Source organism: Trachemys scripta, chromosome 19 (assembly GCF_013100865.1).
Source record: "Trachemys scripta elegans isolate TJP31775 chromosome 19, CAS_Tse_1.0, whole genome shotgun sequence".
Taxonomy (NCBI): Eukaryota; Metazoa; Chordata; order Testudines; family Emydidae; genus Trachemys; species Trachemys scripta.
This window is the reverse complement of record NC_048316.1, coordinates 483,933-502,352: the sequence shown is the minus strand read 5'-3', so window position 1 is coordinate 502,352 and position 18,420 is coordinate 483,933. Positions and strand designations below refer to the sequence as shown.

At 44.2% G+C, this 18,420-nt stretch overlaps 1 protein-coding gene across 9 annotated transcripts in view; it reads left to right on the top strand.

The window, feature by feature from the left end:
* The window catches only part of CAMTA1 (calmodulin binding transcription activator 1), an 877,916-nt gene that overhangs the window by 730,078 nt on the left and 129,418 nt on the right, over nt 1–18,420 (top strand). For all 9 annotated transcript variants that reach the window (XM_034753730.1, XM_034753728.1, XM_034753726.1 and 6 more), the window contains exon 6: nt 17,266–17,406. In XM_034753730.1, the coding sequence (XP_034609621.1) occupies nt 17,266–17,406 (141 nt within the window). The remainder of the gene's footprint in view (nt 1–17,265; nt 17,407–18,420) is intronic.

Genomic DNA, 18,420 nt, shown 5'->3' with positions numbered 1-18,420 from the left:
CTGCAGTTCACAGGGTTTGCACCAGTGTAACTGAGAGCAGAATTTGGTCTCATTTGTCTAGGAAGTCCATATTTCTTGAGGGTTACCATTCCTGTCTGCCGGTATCACTTTGACTGCAAAGATTTGAAAGCCAATAGAATTCTGGAAATCCTTTTATAATTTACATAGCTTTGATTGTTTTTAATTTATGGAACAATATTTTAATATTAGGATTAATATAGGATGCTAACACTATTAGGATTTCTTGACAGAAAGCTTGCCCCTCTCACTCACTCTCTCACACACACACACACACACACACACACGTTTTTGGAAATCCATTATTTTAATAACACACTATAGAATGTCCCTCTCCTTGGGGGCCTTTAATAGCTGAAGTGAGCCTCTAGCTTAGACTCTGAAGAACTTGTGGATCTAAAGGCGGAGGAGGCCTGGAATTACTTCAAGTCAAAGTTGCAGAAACTATCAGAAGCCTGCATCTCAAGAAAGGGGAAAAAATTCATAGGCAGGAGTTGTAGACCAAGTTGGATGAGCAAGCATCTCAGAGAGGTGATTAAGAAAAAGCAGAAAGCCTACAAGGAGTGGAAGATGGGAGTGAAAGCCATGTAGAGTTGGACCTTGCAAAGGGAATTAAAACCAATAGTAAAAGGTTCTATAGCTATAGAAATAAGAAGAAAACAAAGAAAGAAGAAGTGGGACCACTAAACACTGAGGATGGAGTGGAGGTCAAGGATAATCTAGGCATGGCCCAATATCTAAACAAATACTTTGCCTCAGTCTTTAATGAGGCTAATGAGGCGCTTAGGGATAATGGTAGGATGACAAACGGAAATGAGGATATGGAGGTAGATATTACTACATCCGAGGTAGAAGCCAAACTCGAACAGTTTATTGGAACTAAATTGGGGGGTCCACATAATCTTCATCCAAGAATATTAAAGGAACTGGTACATGAAATTGCAAGCCCATTAGCAAGAATTTGTAATGAATCTGTAAACTCAGGGGTTGTATCATATGACTGGAGAATTGCTAACATAGTTCCTATTTTTAAGAAAGGAAAAAAAGGTGATCCGGGTAACTACAGGCCTGTTAGTTTGACATCTGTAGTATGCAAGGTCTTGGAAAAAAATTTGAAGGAGAAAGTAGTTAAGGACATTGAGGTCAATGGTAATTGGGACAAAAGACAACATGGTTTTACAAAAGGTAGATCGTGCCAAACCAACCTGATCTTTTTTGACAAGGTCACAGATTTTTTAGACAAAGGAAATGCAGGGGATCTATTTTACCTTGATTTCAGTAAGGCATTTGATACGGATCCACATGGGGAATTATTAGCTAAATTGGAAAAGATGGGGATCAATATGAAAATTGAAAGGTGGATAAAGAACTGGTTAAAGGGAAGACTACAAGGGGTCTTACTGAAAGGTGAACTGTCAGGCTGGAGGGAGGTTACTAGTGGAGTTCCTCAGGGATCGGTTTTGGGACCAGTCTTATTTAATCTTTTTATTACTGACCTTGGCACAAAAAGTGGGAATGTGCTAATAAAGTTTGCGGATGACACACAGCTGGGAGGTATTGCCAATACAGAGAAGGACCAGGATATCATACAGGAAGATCTGGATGACCTTGTAAACTGGAGTAATAGTAAGAGGATGAAATTTAATAGTGAAAAGTGCAAGGTCATGCATTTAGGGATTAATAACAAGAATTTTCGTTATAAACTGGGGATGCATCAGTTGGAAGTAACAGAGGAGGAGAAGGACCTCGGAGTATTGGTTGATCACAGGATGACTATGAGCTGCCAATGTGAAATGGCCGTGAAAAAGCTAATGCGGTTTTGGTATGCATCGGACGGGTATTTCCAGTATAGATGAGGAGGTGTTAGTACCGTTATACAAGGCACTGATGAGACCTCATCTGGAATACTGTGTGCAGTTCTAGTCTCCCATGTTTAAGAAGGATGAATTCAAACTGGAACAGGTGCAGAGAAGGGCTACTAGGATGGAAAACCTGTCTTATGAAAGGAGACTCAAAGAGCTTGGCTTGTTTAGCCTGACCAAAAGAAGGCTGAGAGGAGATATGATTGCTCTCTATAAATATATCAGCAGGATAAATACCAGGGAGGGAGAGGAATTATTTAAGCTCAGTACCAATGTGGACACAAGAACAAATGGATATAAACTGGCCATCAGGAAGTTTAGACTTGAAATTAGACAAAGGTTTCTAATCATCAGAGGAGTGAAGTTCTGGAACAGCCTTCCGAGGGGAGCAGTGGGGGCAAAAGACATATCTGGCTTCAAAACAAAGCTTGATAAGTTTATGGAGGGGATGGTATGATGGGATAGCCTAATTTTGGCAATTAATTGATCTTTGACTATTAGCGGTAAATATGCCCAATGGCCTGTAATGGGATGTTAGAGGGGGTGGGATCTGAGTTACTACAGAGAATTCTTTCCTGGGTGCTGGCTGGTGAGTTTTGCCCACATGCTCAGGGTTTAGCTGATCGCCATATTTGGGGTTGGGAAGGAATTTTCCTCCAGGGCAGATTGGCAGAGGCCCTGGGGGGTTTTTGCCTTCCTCTGCAGCGTGGGGCATGGGTCACTTGCTGGAGGATTCTCTGCACCTTGAAGTCTTTAAACCACGGTTTGAGGACTTCAGTAGCTCAGACATAGGTTAGGGGCTTGATACAGGAGTAGGTGGGTGAGATTCTGTGGCCTGCGTTGTGCAGGAGGTCAGACTAGACGATTATAATGGTCCCTTCTGACCTTAAAGTCTATGATTCTATTCTTGGGGTAGTTTCAGACCTAGCCTCTATGGTCAGGGTGATACCCAACAGCTCCACAGGCATAAAGGCAGAATTGTCACAGATGCTATGGTGAATTGGGCCTATTGCAAAGACCAGCTGAGGGAGTCAGTTTCTTCCAGGAACCAGACCTCCTTTGGTTTGATTTAGCTAGTCATGGATTCCTCTCTTACTATAATTTATGTCTTCTATGTATGAGGCTCAGGGTCCCAAAGGCAAGGCATTTCTTTCCAGCCTGGCTTTGCTGCTATGATTAAAAAATCAGAACCTGAGTGTCTAGTAATGGGGCAACTTCTCACTTTTGCTGATACTGTGTTTATATTTGTGCTAGACTGTAAAGGAGAAGGGGCTTAGAAACTGGAATCAGTGGAAGGAGGAAGACATACCAGAGCATTTTATAACATTCAAAATCAACATGTTGTCCAGTCAGTAGTTCACATGTGTGTGTATTCAGCATCAGTGAAAATACAGGGGAGAGAGCAAGATTGAAAAGTTGTCAGTGAAACCTCTGCGTTGTATGGTGCGTGCAAAGCTATATCTCACAACAGACTGATGAGCATTAAGAACATAAGAATGGTCATACTGGATCAGATCAATGGTCCTATCTTCTGACAGTGACCAGTTCCAGATGCATCAGAGGGAATGAACAGAACAGGGCAATTATCTATTTGTTTCATCTTCTGTCGTCTAGTCCCACTTTCTGGCAGTCAGGGGTTTAGGACACCCAGAGCATGAGCTTGCATCCTTGACCCTCTTGGCTAATAGCCATAGATGGACCTATTCTCTGTGAACTTATCTAATTCTTTTTTTAACCCAATTATGCTTTTAGTGTTCACAACATTACCTGGCAACAATTTCCACAGGGTGACAGTGCACTGTATGAGTAGTACTTCCTTTGTTTTTTTAAATGGGCTGACTATTAATTTCGTTGGGTGAAGCCTGATTTGTGTATTATGTGAAGGGTAAATAACACTTCCTTATTCACTTTCTCCACACCATTATGATTTTATGAACCTCTATTACATTGCCCCATAGTCATCTCTTTTCTAAGCTGAACAGTCCCAGTCTTTTTAATCTCACCCCATATGGAAGCTGTTCCATACCCCAATCATTTTTGTTGCCCTTCTCTTTACTTTTTCCAATTCTAATGTATCTTTTTGGAGATGGGGTGACCAGAACTGCAGGCAGTATTTAAGGTATAGGCATACCGTGGATTTATATAACAGTATTATCTATATATCGGTCGTATTATCTATCCCTTTCCTAAAGGTTCCTAACATGTTACTTGTACACACCATTCATTTATATTAGGAGTGTGAGCCAGCCCACGAAACATGTGTAGTGTTGGAAAACCCTGTTTTTTCAGTAAAAAATATAGCATCTTGATTGTATACATGGGCCTGTTTGGCCCAAGAGCAGTGGGTACTTGCGCATTGTATCTGCTGGCACAGCCAGAATGAGTTTTGCTCTCAGTGCCTGGATACCATCATGCAGAGTTGTTTGCTCTCCTTTGCTGAGTCTTGGGGAAAATCCCTTTCCAAGGGAGGTTTCAAGGGGTAGCTGCTATGGGCCTGATTCTGCTCTCAGTCATGCCTGGGTCAATCAGGAGTAACTCCATTGAGATTGCACTGAAGTAAAACTGGTGTAGGTGAGATGAGTAAGGCCCAGCACTGGCTGCTGGAGAGCTCCAACCCAGCTTCCTAGAGCAGCTCTCCTCAGCCATAGAGCAAAGATGGGCATTCTCTAATGGAAGTACTTTAAAAACAAGGAGTTGACGGAAGTGGTAAAGACTCTTCAGCTGAGGGAATTGTACAGGTGACAAAATAAAAAAATGGGTTTGTTCCTTGTTATTTAATAAAACGTTGGTTTTCTGCTCACTCGCTCTCCCTCTTTTCCCCCTTTTATTAACTTTCTCTCGGCTCTTACTGGACACCACCTTGTACGGCTCAGAGAGGTGGATCGGAGCTTTCTCAGCCCTTAACTGAAGGAGGGGGATTTTGAACCATTAACAAAACACCTTTTCCTCCAGCTGTTAGTCAGGAATTCGAGTTAACACCAGCTAACTCAAATGGCACCCAAAAAATCATTTCCCCCTCCCTCCTCAGTCATCTTCCAATCATGTTCTTCCAGTAATGTCATAAGAGGGGAGAGAAGAGCTGAATTTCAAAAATTAAAATCAGGCAGAACCCCTCTCCTTCATGTTCCTCCCCCCCCAAACAAACAAACAAACAACTACCTTTCAGGCCTTCCTTGTCCATCACAAAGAAGGACACGATACTGATTTTTTTCCTTTGCATGGGGCAATTGCATTGTTATTACCTGTATGTTATTACCTGTTCATTTCTCTTTCTTGCTGTGAGGTTCCCAGTTAGACCTCAGCAAACAAAGGATCAGCTGCTGAGTATTTTGTATCAGTGTTGAATATACCAGGTTCTAGTTTTGTCAAGTTTGAAGCAATCAAATATATAAATAAGCCAACCTCAGCTCCATCAACCCTAAATCCCTTCCTATTCTCCCCCATTGTGTGATGTTTGTAGATTGCTTGCCCTGAAATGAGCTCCCTTGAACCTTCCTGGACAGACCTCCTCTCCCAGGGACGCCAGCCTCTAGTTTCGGTAATGCTGCTCCAGTGAAATTTTCCATAGATAACATCCTTGATGGGTAATCCCACCTTTTAGCATAAAACAAATAATTTCTGCCATATTTAATGAGCTCAGAAATTGTAGTTAGGAAGGCTGGTTTAGGATTTGAATCCAAATGACGTGAGGAAATTAGGACCGTTTATGAAGCTGATCAGGCCTACATTTGGTGTTGTAATCATAAAGTGCTTGGAAATCTGAGCCTTCAGATGCGGGGGCCAGGGGAGCACCCTTCTTCAGGCAGGCATGGTTTGGGTCAGAATTTTCAAAACAACTCAGAAACAAGCAGCTGGCATTGTTCTCAATGGGGTGGCAGAGCGGGAATTCCATTGTTCTCAATGGGGTGGCAGAGCGGGAATTCCATTGTTCTCAGTACGGCAGCAGAGGGCATTCTTGGATGCTGAGCTCTATTGAAAATCTGCTTCATGGAGCAGACAGCACTGGAAATTTTCCTCTTTCCCTGAGTTACAAGACACAAAGAGTTAAAATGCGCCATGCCTAGGAGGCACAGAAGAGGTGCTCTGTCCCATTCCTCCTTGCCTGAGTTGTTGAGGCCAATCGACCTGATGACACTCTCCTCCCTACACCCAATGCTGATGAGAAGCACATTTGTTATTATTCTCAGTTGACAGCTTCTTATGCCAGCTGGAGAAGTCACTGATGAGAGAAATAGCACTCTAGCAACTGAGCTGAGACCAGCGAAATCATTCCACCTGATCGGGAGAGACGGGCTTGTTCAGACTAGTTTTTGCTCTCATTTGTCTTTGCTGAGAGATACAGTGCAATAATCCATACTGGAGGTGGGAATGAGCCACAGAGATCAGGTCTGGTCCTGAACTGCCCCAAAGTCTTTCCTGGGCCCCAGGTTTATTTTAAGTTTGCCACTAAATGAGGCTTTTAAAAATATTAAAATATTCATTCTGCTGTAATGACACATGCTGCTATGAGGAAAGCCCATAGATTCAGCATCAACTGCTTGGAGTACAGTGCTACTACTCATAGTAGTCAGCCTTTGCATCCAACTTCCCTCTTTCCCCTGTGATCCTGACACACAGGGCAAAGATGGATCGGAGATTATGCCCTGTGACGCTGGCAGCTAGAGGAGGGGTGTAGCCTCTTGTGACATTCACTACTTGATGCAGGCATGGGTGGGAGCACGAGCAAGTGATGACTGCTGGGAGCACCAGGGCCCCTCATAGTTGTCACTGGCACATGCACAGAGTATCCTACTAGCGATAGTATATGCCAGGGTCATGGTGCCATACATGGAAATAGAAGAAGCCATGAGATTAAGCTTGATGATTTATTTGGGGTTCTTGGATAGAGCAGGAGACGGGGTTTATGAGAAAAGGGAATACATGTTTGACTATAAGGAGAGAGAATGGTGAGCAGGTGGGAGGTGGATTCAACCAGTATGATTGCACTAGAGCCAAAGGTGGATGACTACATACAATTTAATGACTTGAAGAGGTATTAATCAATTTTGTGCTTGAGTACAGCTATGGGAATTTCAGAGAGAGCTTTGGCTGATGAAGCTTTCTCCTTCAGATGTGCCGGGGGCTTTTTTCTTGGGAGGGGTGGGGAAAAAATTTCTATAAAAAACATTTTTTTAAGTGAAAGCTACAAAATATGTAGGGTAGCATGAAACCAGTTGAGACCTAAATGATCCTTGGCTTCTGTGTCACAGTGAAAAGGTGTATAATCCCCCTTTCAGCGCTGGCTTAGTACCTGTATGATGTGTGAACAGGAGAGGGGTACCTCACAGACTTTGGACAGTTCCAAAGTTTCTGTGCCGTGGGCTCATTTTGCGGTGCTCCTGGTAGGTGCCCAATTCCGCCTGGTGTGCCAAAGACTACAGCTACTTGGCAATACCTCCAGTGAGACAAGGGGCTAACCACACTAAGGCTATGGCGACCACCTTCAATTCACAGATAATTCAGACTCTCACGAACAAGTTAAACAATAAACTTTCTATAAAGGTCTGATTAAGTAAAAGTATGTAGCCAATAAGAATATTCACTGATTAAAATGACTGGAGATATTAATAATACTTTTTTATTACTAAAAGCTATGCTGGCAAGCATGCTAGATCACGTGACCGCAGGTCTGCCAACGGGGAGGGGAGCAATTGCCCAGGGGCCTGGGCGATTTTAAAGGGCCTGGGGGCCTCCAGCTGCTGCTGCTGCCAATCCTTTTCCTCTCTAATGTCCCCAGTGAGCTATCACACCAACTTTATCTACTCTCAAATGCCAGCCTGGCATTCCTTGAAAAATGCCCTTGTGCTGTGTATGTCTGAGAAGCAGATATGAAAGTTAACTGGCTGTCCCAGAACAGGAAGTTTGGTCAATCGTGAAATACTAGCTAAGTAGTTAAAGTTTTGTTCTCTTCTTGTGAGCAAAGTGTAAGAACGTTTGTTGTGTCCCTGCCAACTGAGCTTTAGCAAACCAGATATGAAATTCTGAGTATTGAGAAAGGGACTGGCTCAATGATAACAACTTTGTCCTGATTAACATTGATAGAAACAAGAAGTCTTAGTAAGAATTACTTTTTATTATAGGTGAGTATCCTGCAGATTGCTTAGGAGAACAATTTAAGGCCATGATCTAAGGTGCTGTTCTCTGAGCAGTTCTTGAACTTCCAGTGTTAAATGTAAAAGTTGCCATAGCACTCAGTAAAGCTGCACAAGTCTCAGTTCCCTAACTTGCCCCCTTGGGCTAGCAATAATCAGGCTTTGTCCCTTTTGGCAGACGGGAAGAATGCACATCCCCCAGGGGTCCGTGCTGCTCTATGGTCTAGGTTATAAGAAGCATTGCAAAGGTATGTGATGAGCACCTTTCCATTGCCCCATGCCAGTGAGACAGCAAGCACATCCTCTCTGTGCTGAACTCAGGTTTCATGCCACTCTACCACCAGCCCGGATAGTGTGGGGATGTATCAGGAGCACTGGCGGCCTGACTGGCAACACAGGTACTTCAACAAGCAATTCCAGAAAGGTTGCAGTATGTGCTAGTGCTGCAGATTTCATGCTTGTAAGACTACAGCGATTTGCTCTTTACCTGGCATGGGCTGATCATCTTATCATAAGAATAAACGTCCCTTCCATAATAGATCACGACCAGAGCAAGGCAGAGTGCAAACGTTTGGCTTTGATGACATCCTCCTGATAGTTGGAATCTCTGGTTATGCACCAGAAGGGCACATTTAAGTAGTTTAAAAGCCAGACATTTAGGGTGTTAGGTCAGGTTTTATCAAACAGCAGAACATGTTCCAGAATGAGGATTTGGGAGCGTTCTTACCTGCAGTAAACAGAGATCTGGCCTTGTTTATTACAAACTGTCCACCTTTTTCTGGTGGCTATTTGATAAGTGCCAGCAGTGTACTCAAAACTTGTCAGTGCAAAAATAAAAATAGTCCCTTCCCTGAAGCAATTACAATTTAAAGGACAGATGGGCAGAACGCACTCTGAGAAACCCAGACAGGAGAAGACTTTAGCTATGTAATGAGAGAGGTTCCAAATCTAAATCACTTCTTTAATGTGATGTTGTGGCAGAGGGGGGATTTAGCCTGGGGTTAGTGTTTGGTAGCATTGTAGAAGAAGTGAGTGCTCAGGTGGGATTTGAATCAGGAAAGGGTGGGGGCCTGTGGTGAGCAAGGGGAAACCAGTAGTGCATTCAAAGGGGGTGACATAATCAGATTGAAAGGTGAAGAAGGTAATTTTAGCAGCTGGATTTTGGATGGCCCCAAGGAGAGATGTTGCTCAAAGAGGCCAGAGAGGAAGAGGTTGCAGTAATCAAAAGGGGATATGATCAGTGCATGGATTAATGTTTTATCTGTCAGAACAGAAAGAAATAGGTGGGTTTTCAATCTTTTGTGGGGAGGATGTTGTAAGATTTGGGGGCAGCATGGATGTGAGGGGAGGGGACAGACTCATGAAAGACAACCGCAATGGTCTCAAACCTAGGTGTGTGCTGGGGATGGGGAGTAGGCTTGGTGGCATAGTCAACAGCAGCGAAGGAAGGTGGAAGTTGCCAGGATATAGGGTGAAACTAGGAAGCTAAGTTCTGTCCCTATTTAAATTTCCTTTGGCTTCTGATCTTCCTTTTTGCCAGTTATTTGTTTCATAATTCACTTCCCTGTGCTGCTGATCAAAGAAAGTCCTGACAGTGCTAATGAATGGGTAGCTATTGAATCAATACTGGAAGGTCATTTTGATTCTCTCCTTCCCCACAACAGAAAAGGCAGATGCTTGGAGGAGTGACCCCTCCCTCTTCCAGAACAGGCCTCAGGCATTTCTGCTAGCATCTCCATTTGCAATGCTTAATGATGAACTTTCCACCAGCCCCAGTTCTCTGTTTCTCAAAACACCACTCCCTTATACATCTTTAGCCACTTTGATTCCACAGGTTTCTAACATGCTGTACAGAGGCAGTGTGTCAAAAAACAGGACACTCACCACTGAAAGGACACATTTCACAACAGCACTTTTTGGAGAGAAAGGGAAGAATATTGGAGTTGTTTGCAGGATTTATTTAAATTATAAATAAGTGCAGAAGGAATCTGCACAGAAATTAGAATTAAAATACTTTGCAGCATTTATCTGCATCCTTTTTGATTTCCACATTCTGACCTTAAATTTAATCAAATATGCTTTTAAAGTGGTTTAACTTTTTAAGCCTTTAAGAAAGGGGAGGAACATGTGTTGTTTTTTTATTAACCTTTCTTTCACAATGCACTTTTTTCCCTATAGAAATCTCCTTTCCCGCTGATTCATTATGTGTCGGGAAGCCGAGCGTGACATGTTAAAAGCCATCTTGATAGTATTTGATATTCAGTACTAACAGCTCACCATCTAATAGGAGTTTTTTCTTTAAAGGGGGAGGGAGACAATCTGCATATTGGATGTGCCAAGACAGTAGGTAATTTAAATTAGGCATCCAGAAATTCTCTGCTTTCAATCTGTCACCCTTCACTGGCTTTTCATTTTATAACCTTCATAACAGAAGGGGGAGTATAAGCACCAGAAGAGTCACACCACATAGACAGAGTCTGGAGCTGGAACCTTGCTCAATCAGCAAGTGCAAAGCTAGAGATGGAACTTTTCCACTAAATGCCACCTGTCAGCAGAAGCCTGAAGCCTCATTGGCTTCTCGAACAGCTAAAGATCAGAAAATACAGCCAATGAGATCACTGAGAAATGCAATCACAGAGACACATGTAGCCTCTTGATATGATGATGTCAGACTATGAAACTTGGATGTTTCCCAGGAAAACTCAGTGTTTGGAGATCTCACTTGGGAATGCTACAGATATGTTCAAGATCAAAAGCTTCAGCTCCTGCCTGCTTCCTGCAGTAGATCCATGTTGTGAGTTTATTATAATGGAAGAACCTGACCTAATAGGCTACCATATGTATCCAGCTATAAAGCTGTCTGTGTTCCTTAGCTTGCAGCTCACAATTTGCTTGATTCAGGCTTCAGACAAATCATTATACATAAACCATGAGACATGACTCAGGTATCAGACTTTCGCCCTGTAATACCTTGCTCATCACCGGATTTAGCGGCACTAGGGAACAACCCTGACATAGTTCTGCAAAGCGGACCTTTCTGTGGGCAATAGTATACATCCACTTCACTGCCATCACAAGGAATTGCGGGAGAAACCGAAAATATCTCACTGCAAAATAAATTTCTCAATATAACTACAGAGCAGGAACTTTTTATAATTAAATTAAATTAATGGAGATATCCCATCTCCTAGAACTGGAAGGGACCTTGAAAGGTCATCGAGTCCAGCCCCCTGCCTTCACTAGCAGGACCAAGTACTGATTTTGCCCCAGATCCCTAAGTGGCCCCCTCAAGGATTGAATTCACAACCCTGGGTTTAGCAGGGCAATGCTCAAACCACTGAGCTATCCCTCCCCCCTAGAAAAAATCTCAGACATCGAGGCATACAAGTCTACCCATACCTTGACGATTGACTGATCAAAGGCCACTCACGGGCTCAGAGGTGTGACACCTCAAGGTGAATGACATGCTTCACGCAGAAGTCCCACAGTCAGAGGGCCTCTTGACAAGGCTGAGGATCAAGCGCCCCCTTTCCTGTTGATGTGAAACATCAAGACTGTGTTGTCCATCAAGACCAGCATGACCTTGCCTGAGAGCGGGGGAAGAAACATCTGGCAGGCCAAGCATATTGCCCTAAGTTCCCTGACGTTTACATGCATGGAGAGTTCTTCCTGGGACCAGAGACCCTGGGTCCTGAGTCTGCTGAAGTGGGTCCCCCACCCCAGGTCTGATGTGTCCAAACTAAGGTAACTGTCGGATAGGGGGCAGTGAAAGGCACCCCCTTCATTACAGAACGTGGGTCTCTCCACGAAGTCAGAGAAACTAAGACAGGCAACAGAATCACAAGAACAGAGTCCAGGTGGTGCCTGCCCGGGGAGTAGATTGACGCCTGGCACATCTGAAGGGGTATGAGGCGTAGCCATGTGTACTGCACCACATAGGTCACATGGCAGCATGTACCTAACAGCTTGAGGCACACCTGGGCAGTCGTGAGTGGGTGAGCTGTGACCCGGGCAATTAGATCGGACATAGTTCAGAACTTGGCCTCAGGATGGTAGGACTTGGCAGAGTCAAGCACTACCCCAATAAACTCTATTCTCTGCACCAGGACCAATGTTGATTTCTGTTTGTTTATTAACAGATCCAGCACCCAAAAGATGGCCCGAGCCACTAGCACTCCCACCCCGTCCGGCCATGGTCTTCCAAAATCAAGTCCGGTTGCCTCATCTGAACCTTGACTCCCTACACGTGACTGCATGGCTGCTGCATGGCTGAATCCTGAGGAGCAGGCCTGCTCAAGTCAGGTTCAGCAAGTCTTGCTAGGTAACAGAAAACCTTCCACCAGGGCTACCTACTTGGCTAAGTGGGAACGTCTCACTTGTTGGGCCCTGAATGGAATCTTTCTCCATCTTGGTCTTCCTTGAAGTCCATCTTGGACTATCTGCTCCACCTGAAACATCAAGGTCTGGCTCTATCATCTGTTAAGGTTCACTTGGCAGCCATCTCGGTCTTCCGTCCTCCAGTACAGGACAGGTCAGTCTTCTCCCACGAGATGATGGTCAGGTTCCTCAAAGGCTTGGAAAGACTCTGTCTGCAGGTTCAGAACCCAATTTCCCCTATGGGACTTAAACCTGGTCCTGTCAAAACTCATGGGGCCCCCCTTCAAGCCATTGGCATCTTGTTCCTACAGCTCCTCTCTTGGAAAGCCGCCTTGCCTTTGGCCAAAAGAATCTCCAAGATCAAACTCCTGACATCAGAAACCCTTTATACGGTGTTCTTCAAGGATAAGGTCCAGCTGCACCCCCACCCAGCTTTCCTACCAAAGGTAATGTAGCAATTCCATAACAATCAGGAAATTTTTCTGCCTGTCTTCTTTCCAAAGCATCACACAGCACTGATGAGGAACATCAGCTCCATACATTAGAGGTTAGGCGGGCCCTGGCCTTCTGTATCAAGAGGACTAAGCCCTTCTGCAAGTCTGAGCAACTTTTTGTTGCAGTAGCGGAAAGGATGAAAGGACTACGAGTACCATCCCAAAGAATCTGGTCTTGGATAACCACCTGCATCGAAGCTTGCTACAAACAGGCCAAGGTTCCACCGGCGGTCATTGTGACTGCTCATTCCACGAGAGCCCAGGCTTCGTCAGCAGCATTCCTCGTGCAGATACCAATCCAGGATTTCTGCAGAGCTGAAACATGGTCATCGGTTCATACCTTCACGTCCCACTACACCATCACCCAACAGTTTCAATGCCAGTTTCGGGAAAGCAATGTTGCAATCAACACGTCCATGAACTCCGAGCCCACCTCCGGGGGCACTGCTTGAGAGTCACCTAACATTGAGTGGACATAAGCAAGTACTCAAAGAAAAAAAATGGTTAATAAACTTCTGTAACTGTTGTTCTTTGAGATGTATTGCTTGTGTCCATTCCATCACACACACACACACACACACCCTATCCCTCTGTTAGAGTTACTGGCAAGAAGGAACTGAAAGGTGCAGAGCCGGCAGCAACCTTCATACCGGCGCATGAGCACGGGGATCCAGGAAGTGCTAGGGCTGGTCCAATGGACACCACTAAGGGGAAAAATCTCCGGCAACTCGCACACCTAGCATGGAATGGACATGAGCAACACATCTTGAAGAACAACAGTTATGGAAGGTTAGAGTAATCATTTTTTCTGTTTAAAAAAAAAATGTTTTCTGGACTTGTCATTTCCCCATTTGGGGTATTTCTATTCGCAGTACCAAGGTATGCCCTGGTCACCAACTTTCAAGCATTGTGCGCCTTTCTCCAGGCCTATGTTAGTGCGTGACCCACACAATAGCTGCCGGAAGTGCTTGGGAGAGCCACACATGAATGACAGGTGTCAGATTCGCAGGGAGTTCAAGCCTAGGACAAAGAAGAATAGGGAGGGTAGGCTGAAATTCCGGCTGATGGAGGCAGTGCTCAGGCCATGGTTGGAGTCGTTCTGGTCTGACTTAGTGCTGAGTGTTTCAGCTTCCGTGAGAAGCACAACTTCAGGATTGGCAGAATCCCGGCACCATTCTCCCTCACCTTTACTGAGGAAGAAGTACAAGGCTTCCAGACAGGCACCTGCCAGGGGAAGATATCTGCCCCCAAGTCTTGTAAGAGGATAGAGGAGTCCAGCAGAGTGCACCTGAAACCTAAGCAGTCGTCCTTCAAATGTACGCCTAAATTGGCAGTCGGCTCCAGTGCTGCAAGGAGCACCGTCAACTTCTTTGGCACCACAAGAGACCATCTTGGTGCCAGTTACCCCGGAGGTGTTGTGATGGCAAGAAATCTATTTTGCCTCTCAGTACTGGTGTCTCTGTCCTTCCAAGAGTCCAGTCTCTTGGCACCACTGCCAGTGATTCCACCTTCGGTATTGCATTTTCCTGCTTCCTGGACAGGCTGTCTCTCAGTACCATCCAAGGAGAAGCCTGTACTCTGTGTGTGTGTGTGTGTGTGTGTGTGTGTGTGTGTGTGTGTGTATTCACACAACTGTGGCTCTTTTGGATAACATTGATCACTAATTTGGCTCCTGAACTGCTGAGATCAGAGTATCACTGCATTATGTGCTCTCCCAAGGTTTTGAGTACCTTTATAGTCATCCACCACCAGCCTCATTAGTTGTGACATCAGTTAATGAGAAACAGTGTTAAGGGTTCCAGCCTGTCAACCCCAGATCAAAGGACGCTAAAAAGATGGACTTATTTGGCAGAAAGATTTATTCGGCGGGGCTTTGCAGCTGCATATCACTAACCAACAGGCTCTGCTGGGCAGTATGATTTTAATTTATGAGGCTATGTGGAAAAGTTCAGAGAGCTGTTTCCAGAGAATGCTAGACAAGAGTTCCCTTCCCTCGTTAATAAGGGCAGACTAGTCACGAGAACATCGCTGCAGGCAGGGCTGGACGCAGCCCACGCAGCACCTAGAACCATGGCTGAAACACTAAGGTGTGGCATTGAGTTTCATCAAGGTACATCGGTCTGCTATTTCAGTGTTCCATGCTAAGGTGGACAGTCACTCTGTTTTGTCCAATGACATCATGTCCATAAGGTTTTTAAAGGTCTTAGTCAAATTATACTCTTAAGTGCATTCTCATGTGGGATCTAAACCTAGTGTTGTCATTTGAACTGTTGGCTACCTGCTCTTGGCTGCTTCTGTCAATGAAGTTGGCTTTTCTGGTGGTCATTACCTTGCACAGAAGAGTTGGGGAGCTGGGAGGATTAATGTCAGGACCTCCAGATATGATCTTTCTTAAGGACAAGGTTTGCCTGCACCCTCATCCAAAGTTCCTCCCAAAGGTGGTTTTCTCTTTCCACATCAACCAGCCTATTTATTTGTCTGTTCTCTGCCCAAAATGACCTACAAGCATGGAGTGGGGGCCGCGATCGGCCGAACCTGCCGCGTCAGCAGGTAAATAAAACTGGCCCGGCCCCACCAGGGTGCTTACCCTGGCGAGCCGCGTGCCGAACGTTGCCGACCCGTGCTTTATAACTAGAAGTATAGTTGTGCACTGGAACAGGTTACCAAGGGAGGTTGTGGAATCCCTGTCACTGGAGGTTTTTTAAGAGCAGCTTAGACAAACCCTGTCAGGGATGGTGTAGGTGTACTTGGTCCTGCCTTAGTGCAGGGGGATGGGCTAGAGATGACCTCTCAAGGTCCCTTCCAGCCTGACATTTATATGATTCTATTAATTCAGTGATTCCAGGTTAAGGCTTTGGGGGCTTGAATCTGCAAGGAACCTTCTTTGCTGGAGTGTCCCAGAGTGCTCGGCACCTTAAAGGACAAGATCTAGTGCTTGAACCAAAAATTGCAGAAGCTGAATGGACAAAGTTAAGGGGGAAAGACAGTGATTCACCTTGCAGATGATCTTGCCAACATATAGGGCTTCTGAGAATCTAAAAACACATTCTAGAGCGCACAAGGGACATTAAACAAAAATATATATAGCAGAAAAAGGCATAGAGAAGTACTAGAGGAGATAAAATGAACATAACTTTTGTAAAATACCTTTCTCTAGCATATTTCACTGAAAGTAGCTTCTCATTTTGTTAGGTTGAGAAAAGCTATTTTATATGAGATTCTGCACCTGAGAAATTCCAGGATGAAGCCATAATTCTAAGAGTTAGCTTCTATGTCAACAATTCAGCCCTCCCATTGGCCTGACTAGCACACTAGCCAAGGGAAGTTCATCAAAAAAGCTGCCCTCAACTTTTCTACAAATGACTTAAAATTTCCTATTGCATTAGTAAATTGAGGGTTGGTGATTTTATATAAAACTATTTAACTCCACTTTCACATTATGCAATCAGCCGATAATGCCGCTCTAAAGCCTGCACAGTTATTTGAATCAAACACAGATACTGTCATCCTCCATCTTTGCAGCTTACTAGTTTCTAATAAACGTTAAATACATTGTCAGGAGAGTTCTCACCACTATTTTTTTTTATCACTCACCTTGTTTAATGACCCCTGCCAACAGGAAACTGAAATCCATTTCCTGCTGAAATCTTTTTTCTCCTTGGTGTGTGTTCACTGGTTTATTATTGAAAACTTGCTCATGGCATTAGGAAGAAACCATCTGTACAAATACCATGGAGTTTGCAGACAGATGAATGCAAAGAAGGTGGGTAAAATTTGCAACCTCGTTCCCCGGACCAGGCCTTTATTACACCATAGTTGTTGTTGTTGTTGGGTAGTACACTTGTATCAGGTGTTTTAAGGTATTTAAATAAATATCTTACTAGGCAATTATCTTTGCCAGTTCTTCTGGAGCTGAATCAGTTGTGCTGTATGTTTGTTCTCTCTCTCTCTCTCTCTCTCTCTCTCTGTGAGTAGTTAAATAGAGAGCTAGGCAGATACCACACTAGCAACTCTGGAACACTAGAGGCTCCTATAGAGATATCTGAGGTGGTGAGGCATTAGAGAAGTGGGCTTTAAGTCAGGGTCCCTTGGTTATATGCCTGGCTCTGCCACTAATTTTCTGTATTACCTTGGGTAAGTCACTTTTAAAAAATGGGAGTAATTATACCTAACTCACAGGCCTAATCCATGCATTGCTTGTTAAAGCACTTTGAGATCCTTGAATTGAAGTATTAATATTGTTCTTTACTATTATCCTGCAGATCTGACAGCACTGTGAAGCAGAAGAATAGCCTCACACGTGTTTTTGGAGATAGGTCTCGATGATTTGCTGCTGTGTTCTGACTAGCCTCTGATGGATGTTTTCTGCTGTTCTCTCCACAGTTCATGGCATTAAGTGGACATGCAGCAATGGGAACAGCAGTTCAGGGTTCTCTGTGGAGCAGCTTGTACAGCAGATCCTTGATAGTCACCAGACCAAACCACAGCCTCGGACGCACAATTGTCTCTGCACCGGCAACTTGGGTGAGTAGCTGATTATGGCAGAGAGCAGACAACAGGGCTAAGTCCCCTTCCAAATCAAAACTCTCATGCATACCAAGAGACCCATCTGCATACAGAGATCCACTTCAATTTCTGATTTCCTATGAATGGAACTTGTGAGCTGCTGCTAAGAAACTACTGCTGATGTCTTCAAATAAGAGACAACATAGAGAAGGCTAAATGGGATCTTCACATATTTTTCTGTAGTTCAACAGGGCCGCCCTGTTCGGCAGCTGATTACGCTCTTCAAGGTGACTGCTGATCTCATTCTAGGTGTTTCCTGGAAAGGATTTTCCATGCTTCTGAATGTGGATTTGGGAGTCCTACTGTGTTACTAAATATTTCTGTCGTGTGAGAATTACCCTTTTAGCAAAGTAAAATGACCCTTTTTTGATGGAATAAAAATTATGCTAGAATAAAAACCCCACTGGGCAGCTGAGTAAAAGTCTCTGGGAAAATCCATAAATAAGATGTTATCTGCTGTGAAATGCTGAACTTCTTTCTGTTTCCTTTTTATCTTCATGAGCTCTCAGATTGCAGCTTTAATCTAGGCTCAGTTGTTACGTAACCATTAAAAGTATTTTGCCACAAATTTTGAGATACAGTTAGTCCAGGAGTAACTGATGAAGCCTCAAACGTAATAAAGATGCAACATGGGGTTTTGAAAAATATGGAGACTGTAACATGCGAGCTCTCAGAATTCATCAGTGCCCTCTATGGACGGCTTCCTCTAGAAGGCATGTTGTATCCTGCAGCTCGCTCAAATTGTGTTACTCACATTTCTGGGCACCATAAGCCTGACAGTGCACTGTGTGCCCATAGGGCATTTCAGGTGGTTAATTACAAGATAACAAAGAGTGAAAATAGTCCTCGGGTTTTTTTAGTGTTGATGGAAATAGTGAATGAAAATTCCTTCCTGTTGAGAAGAGTTCTGCTTGACTGAGGTTGCCTGAAACAGCTAGGAAAGGTACATCCTCTCTCGTGTTAGCGCTTTAT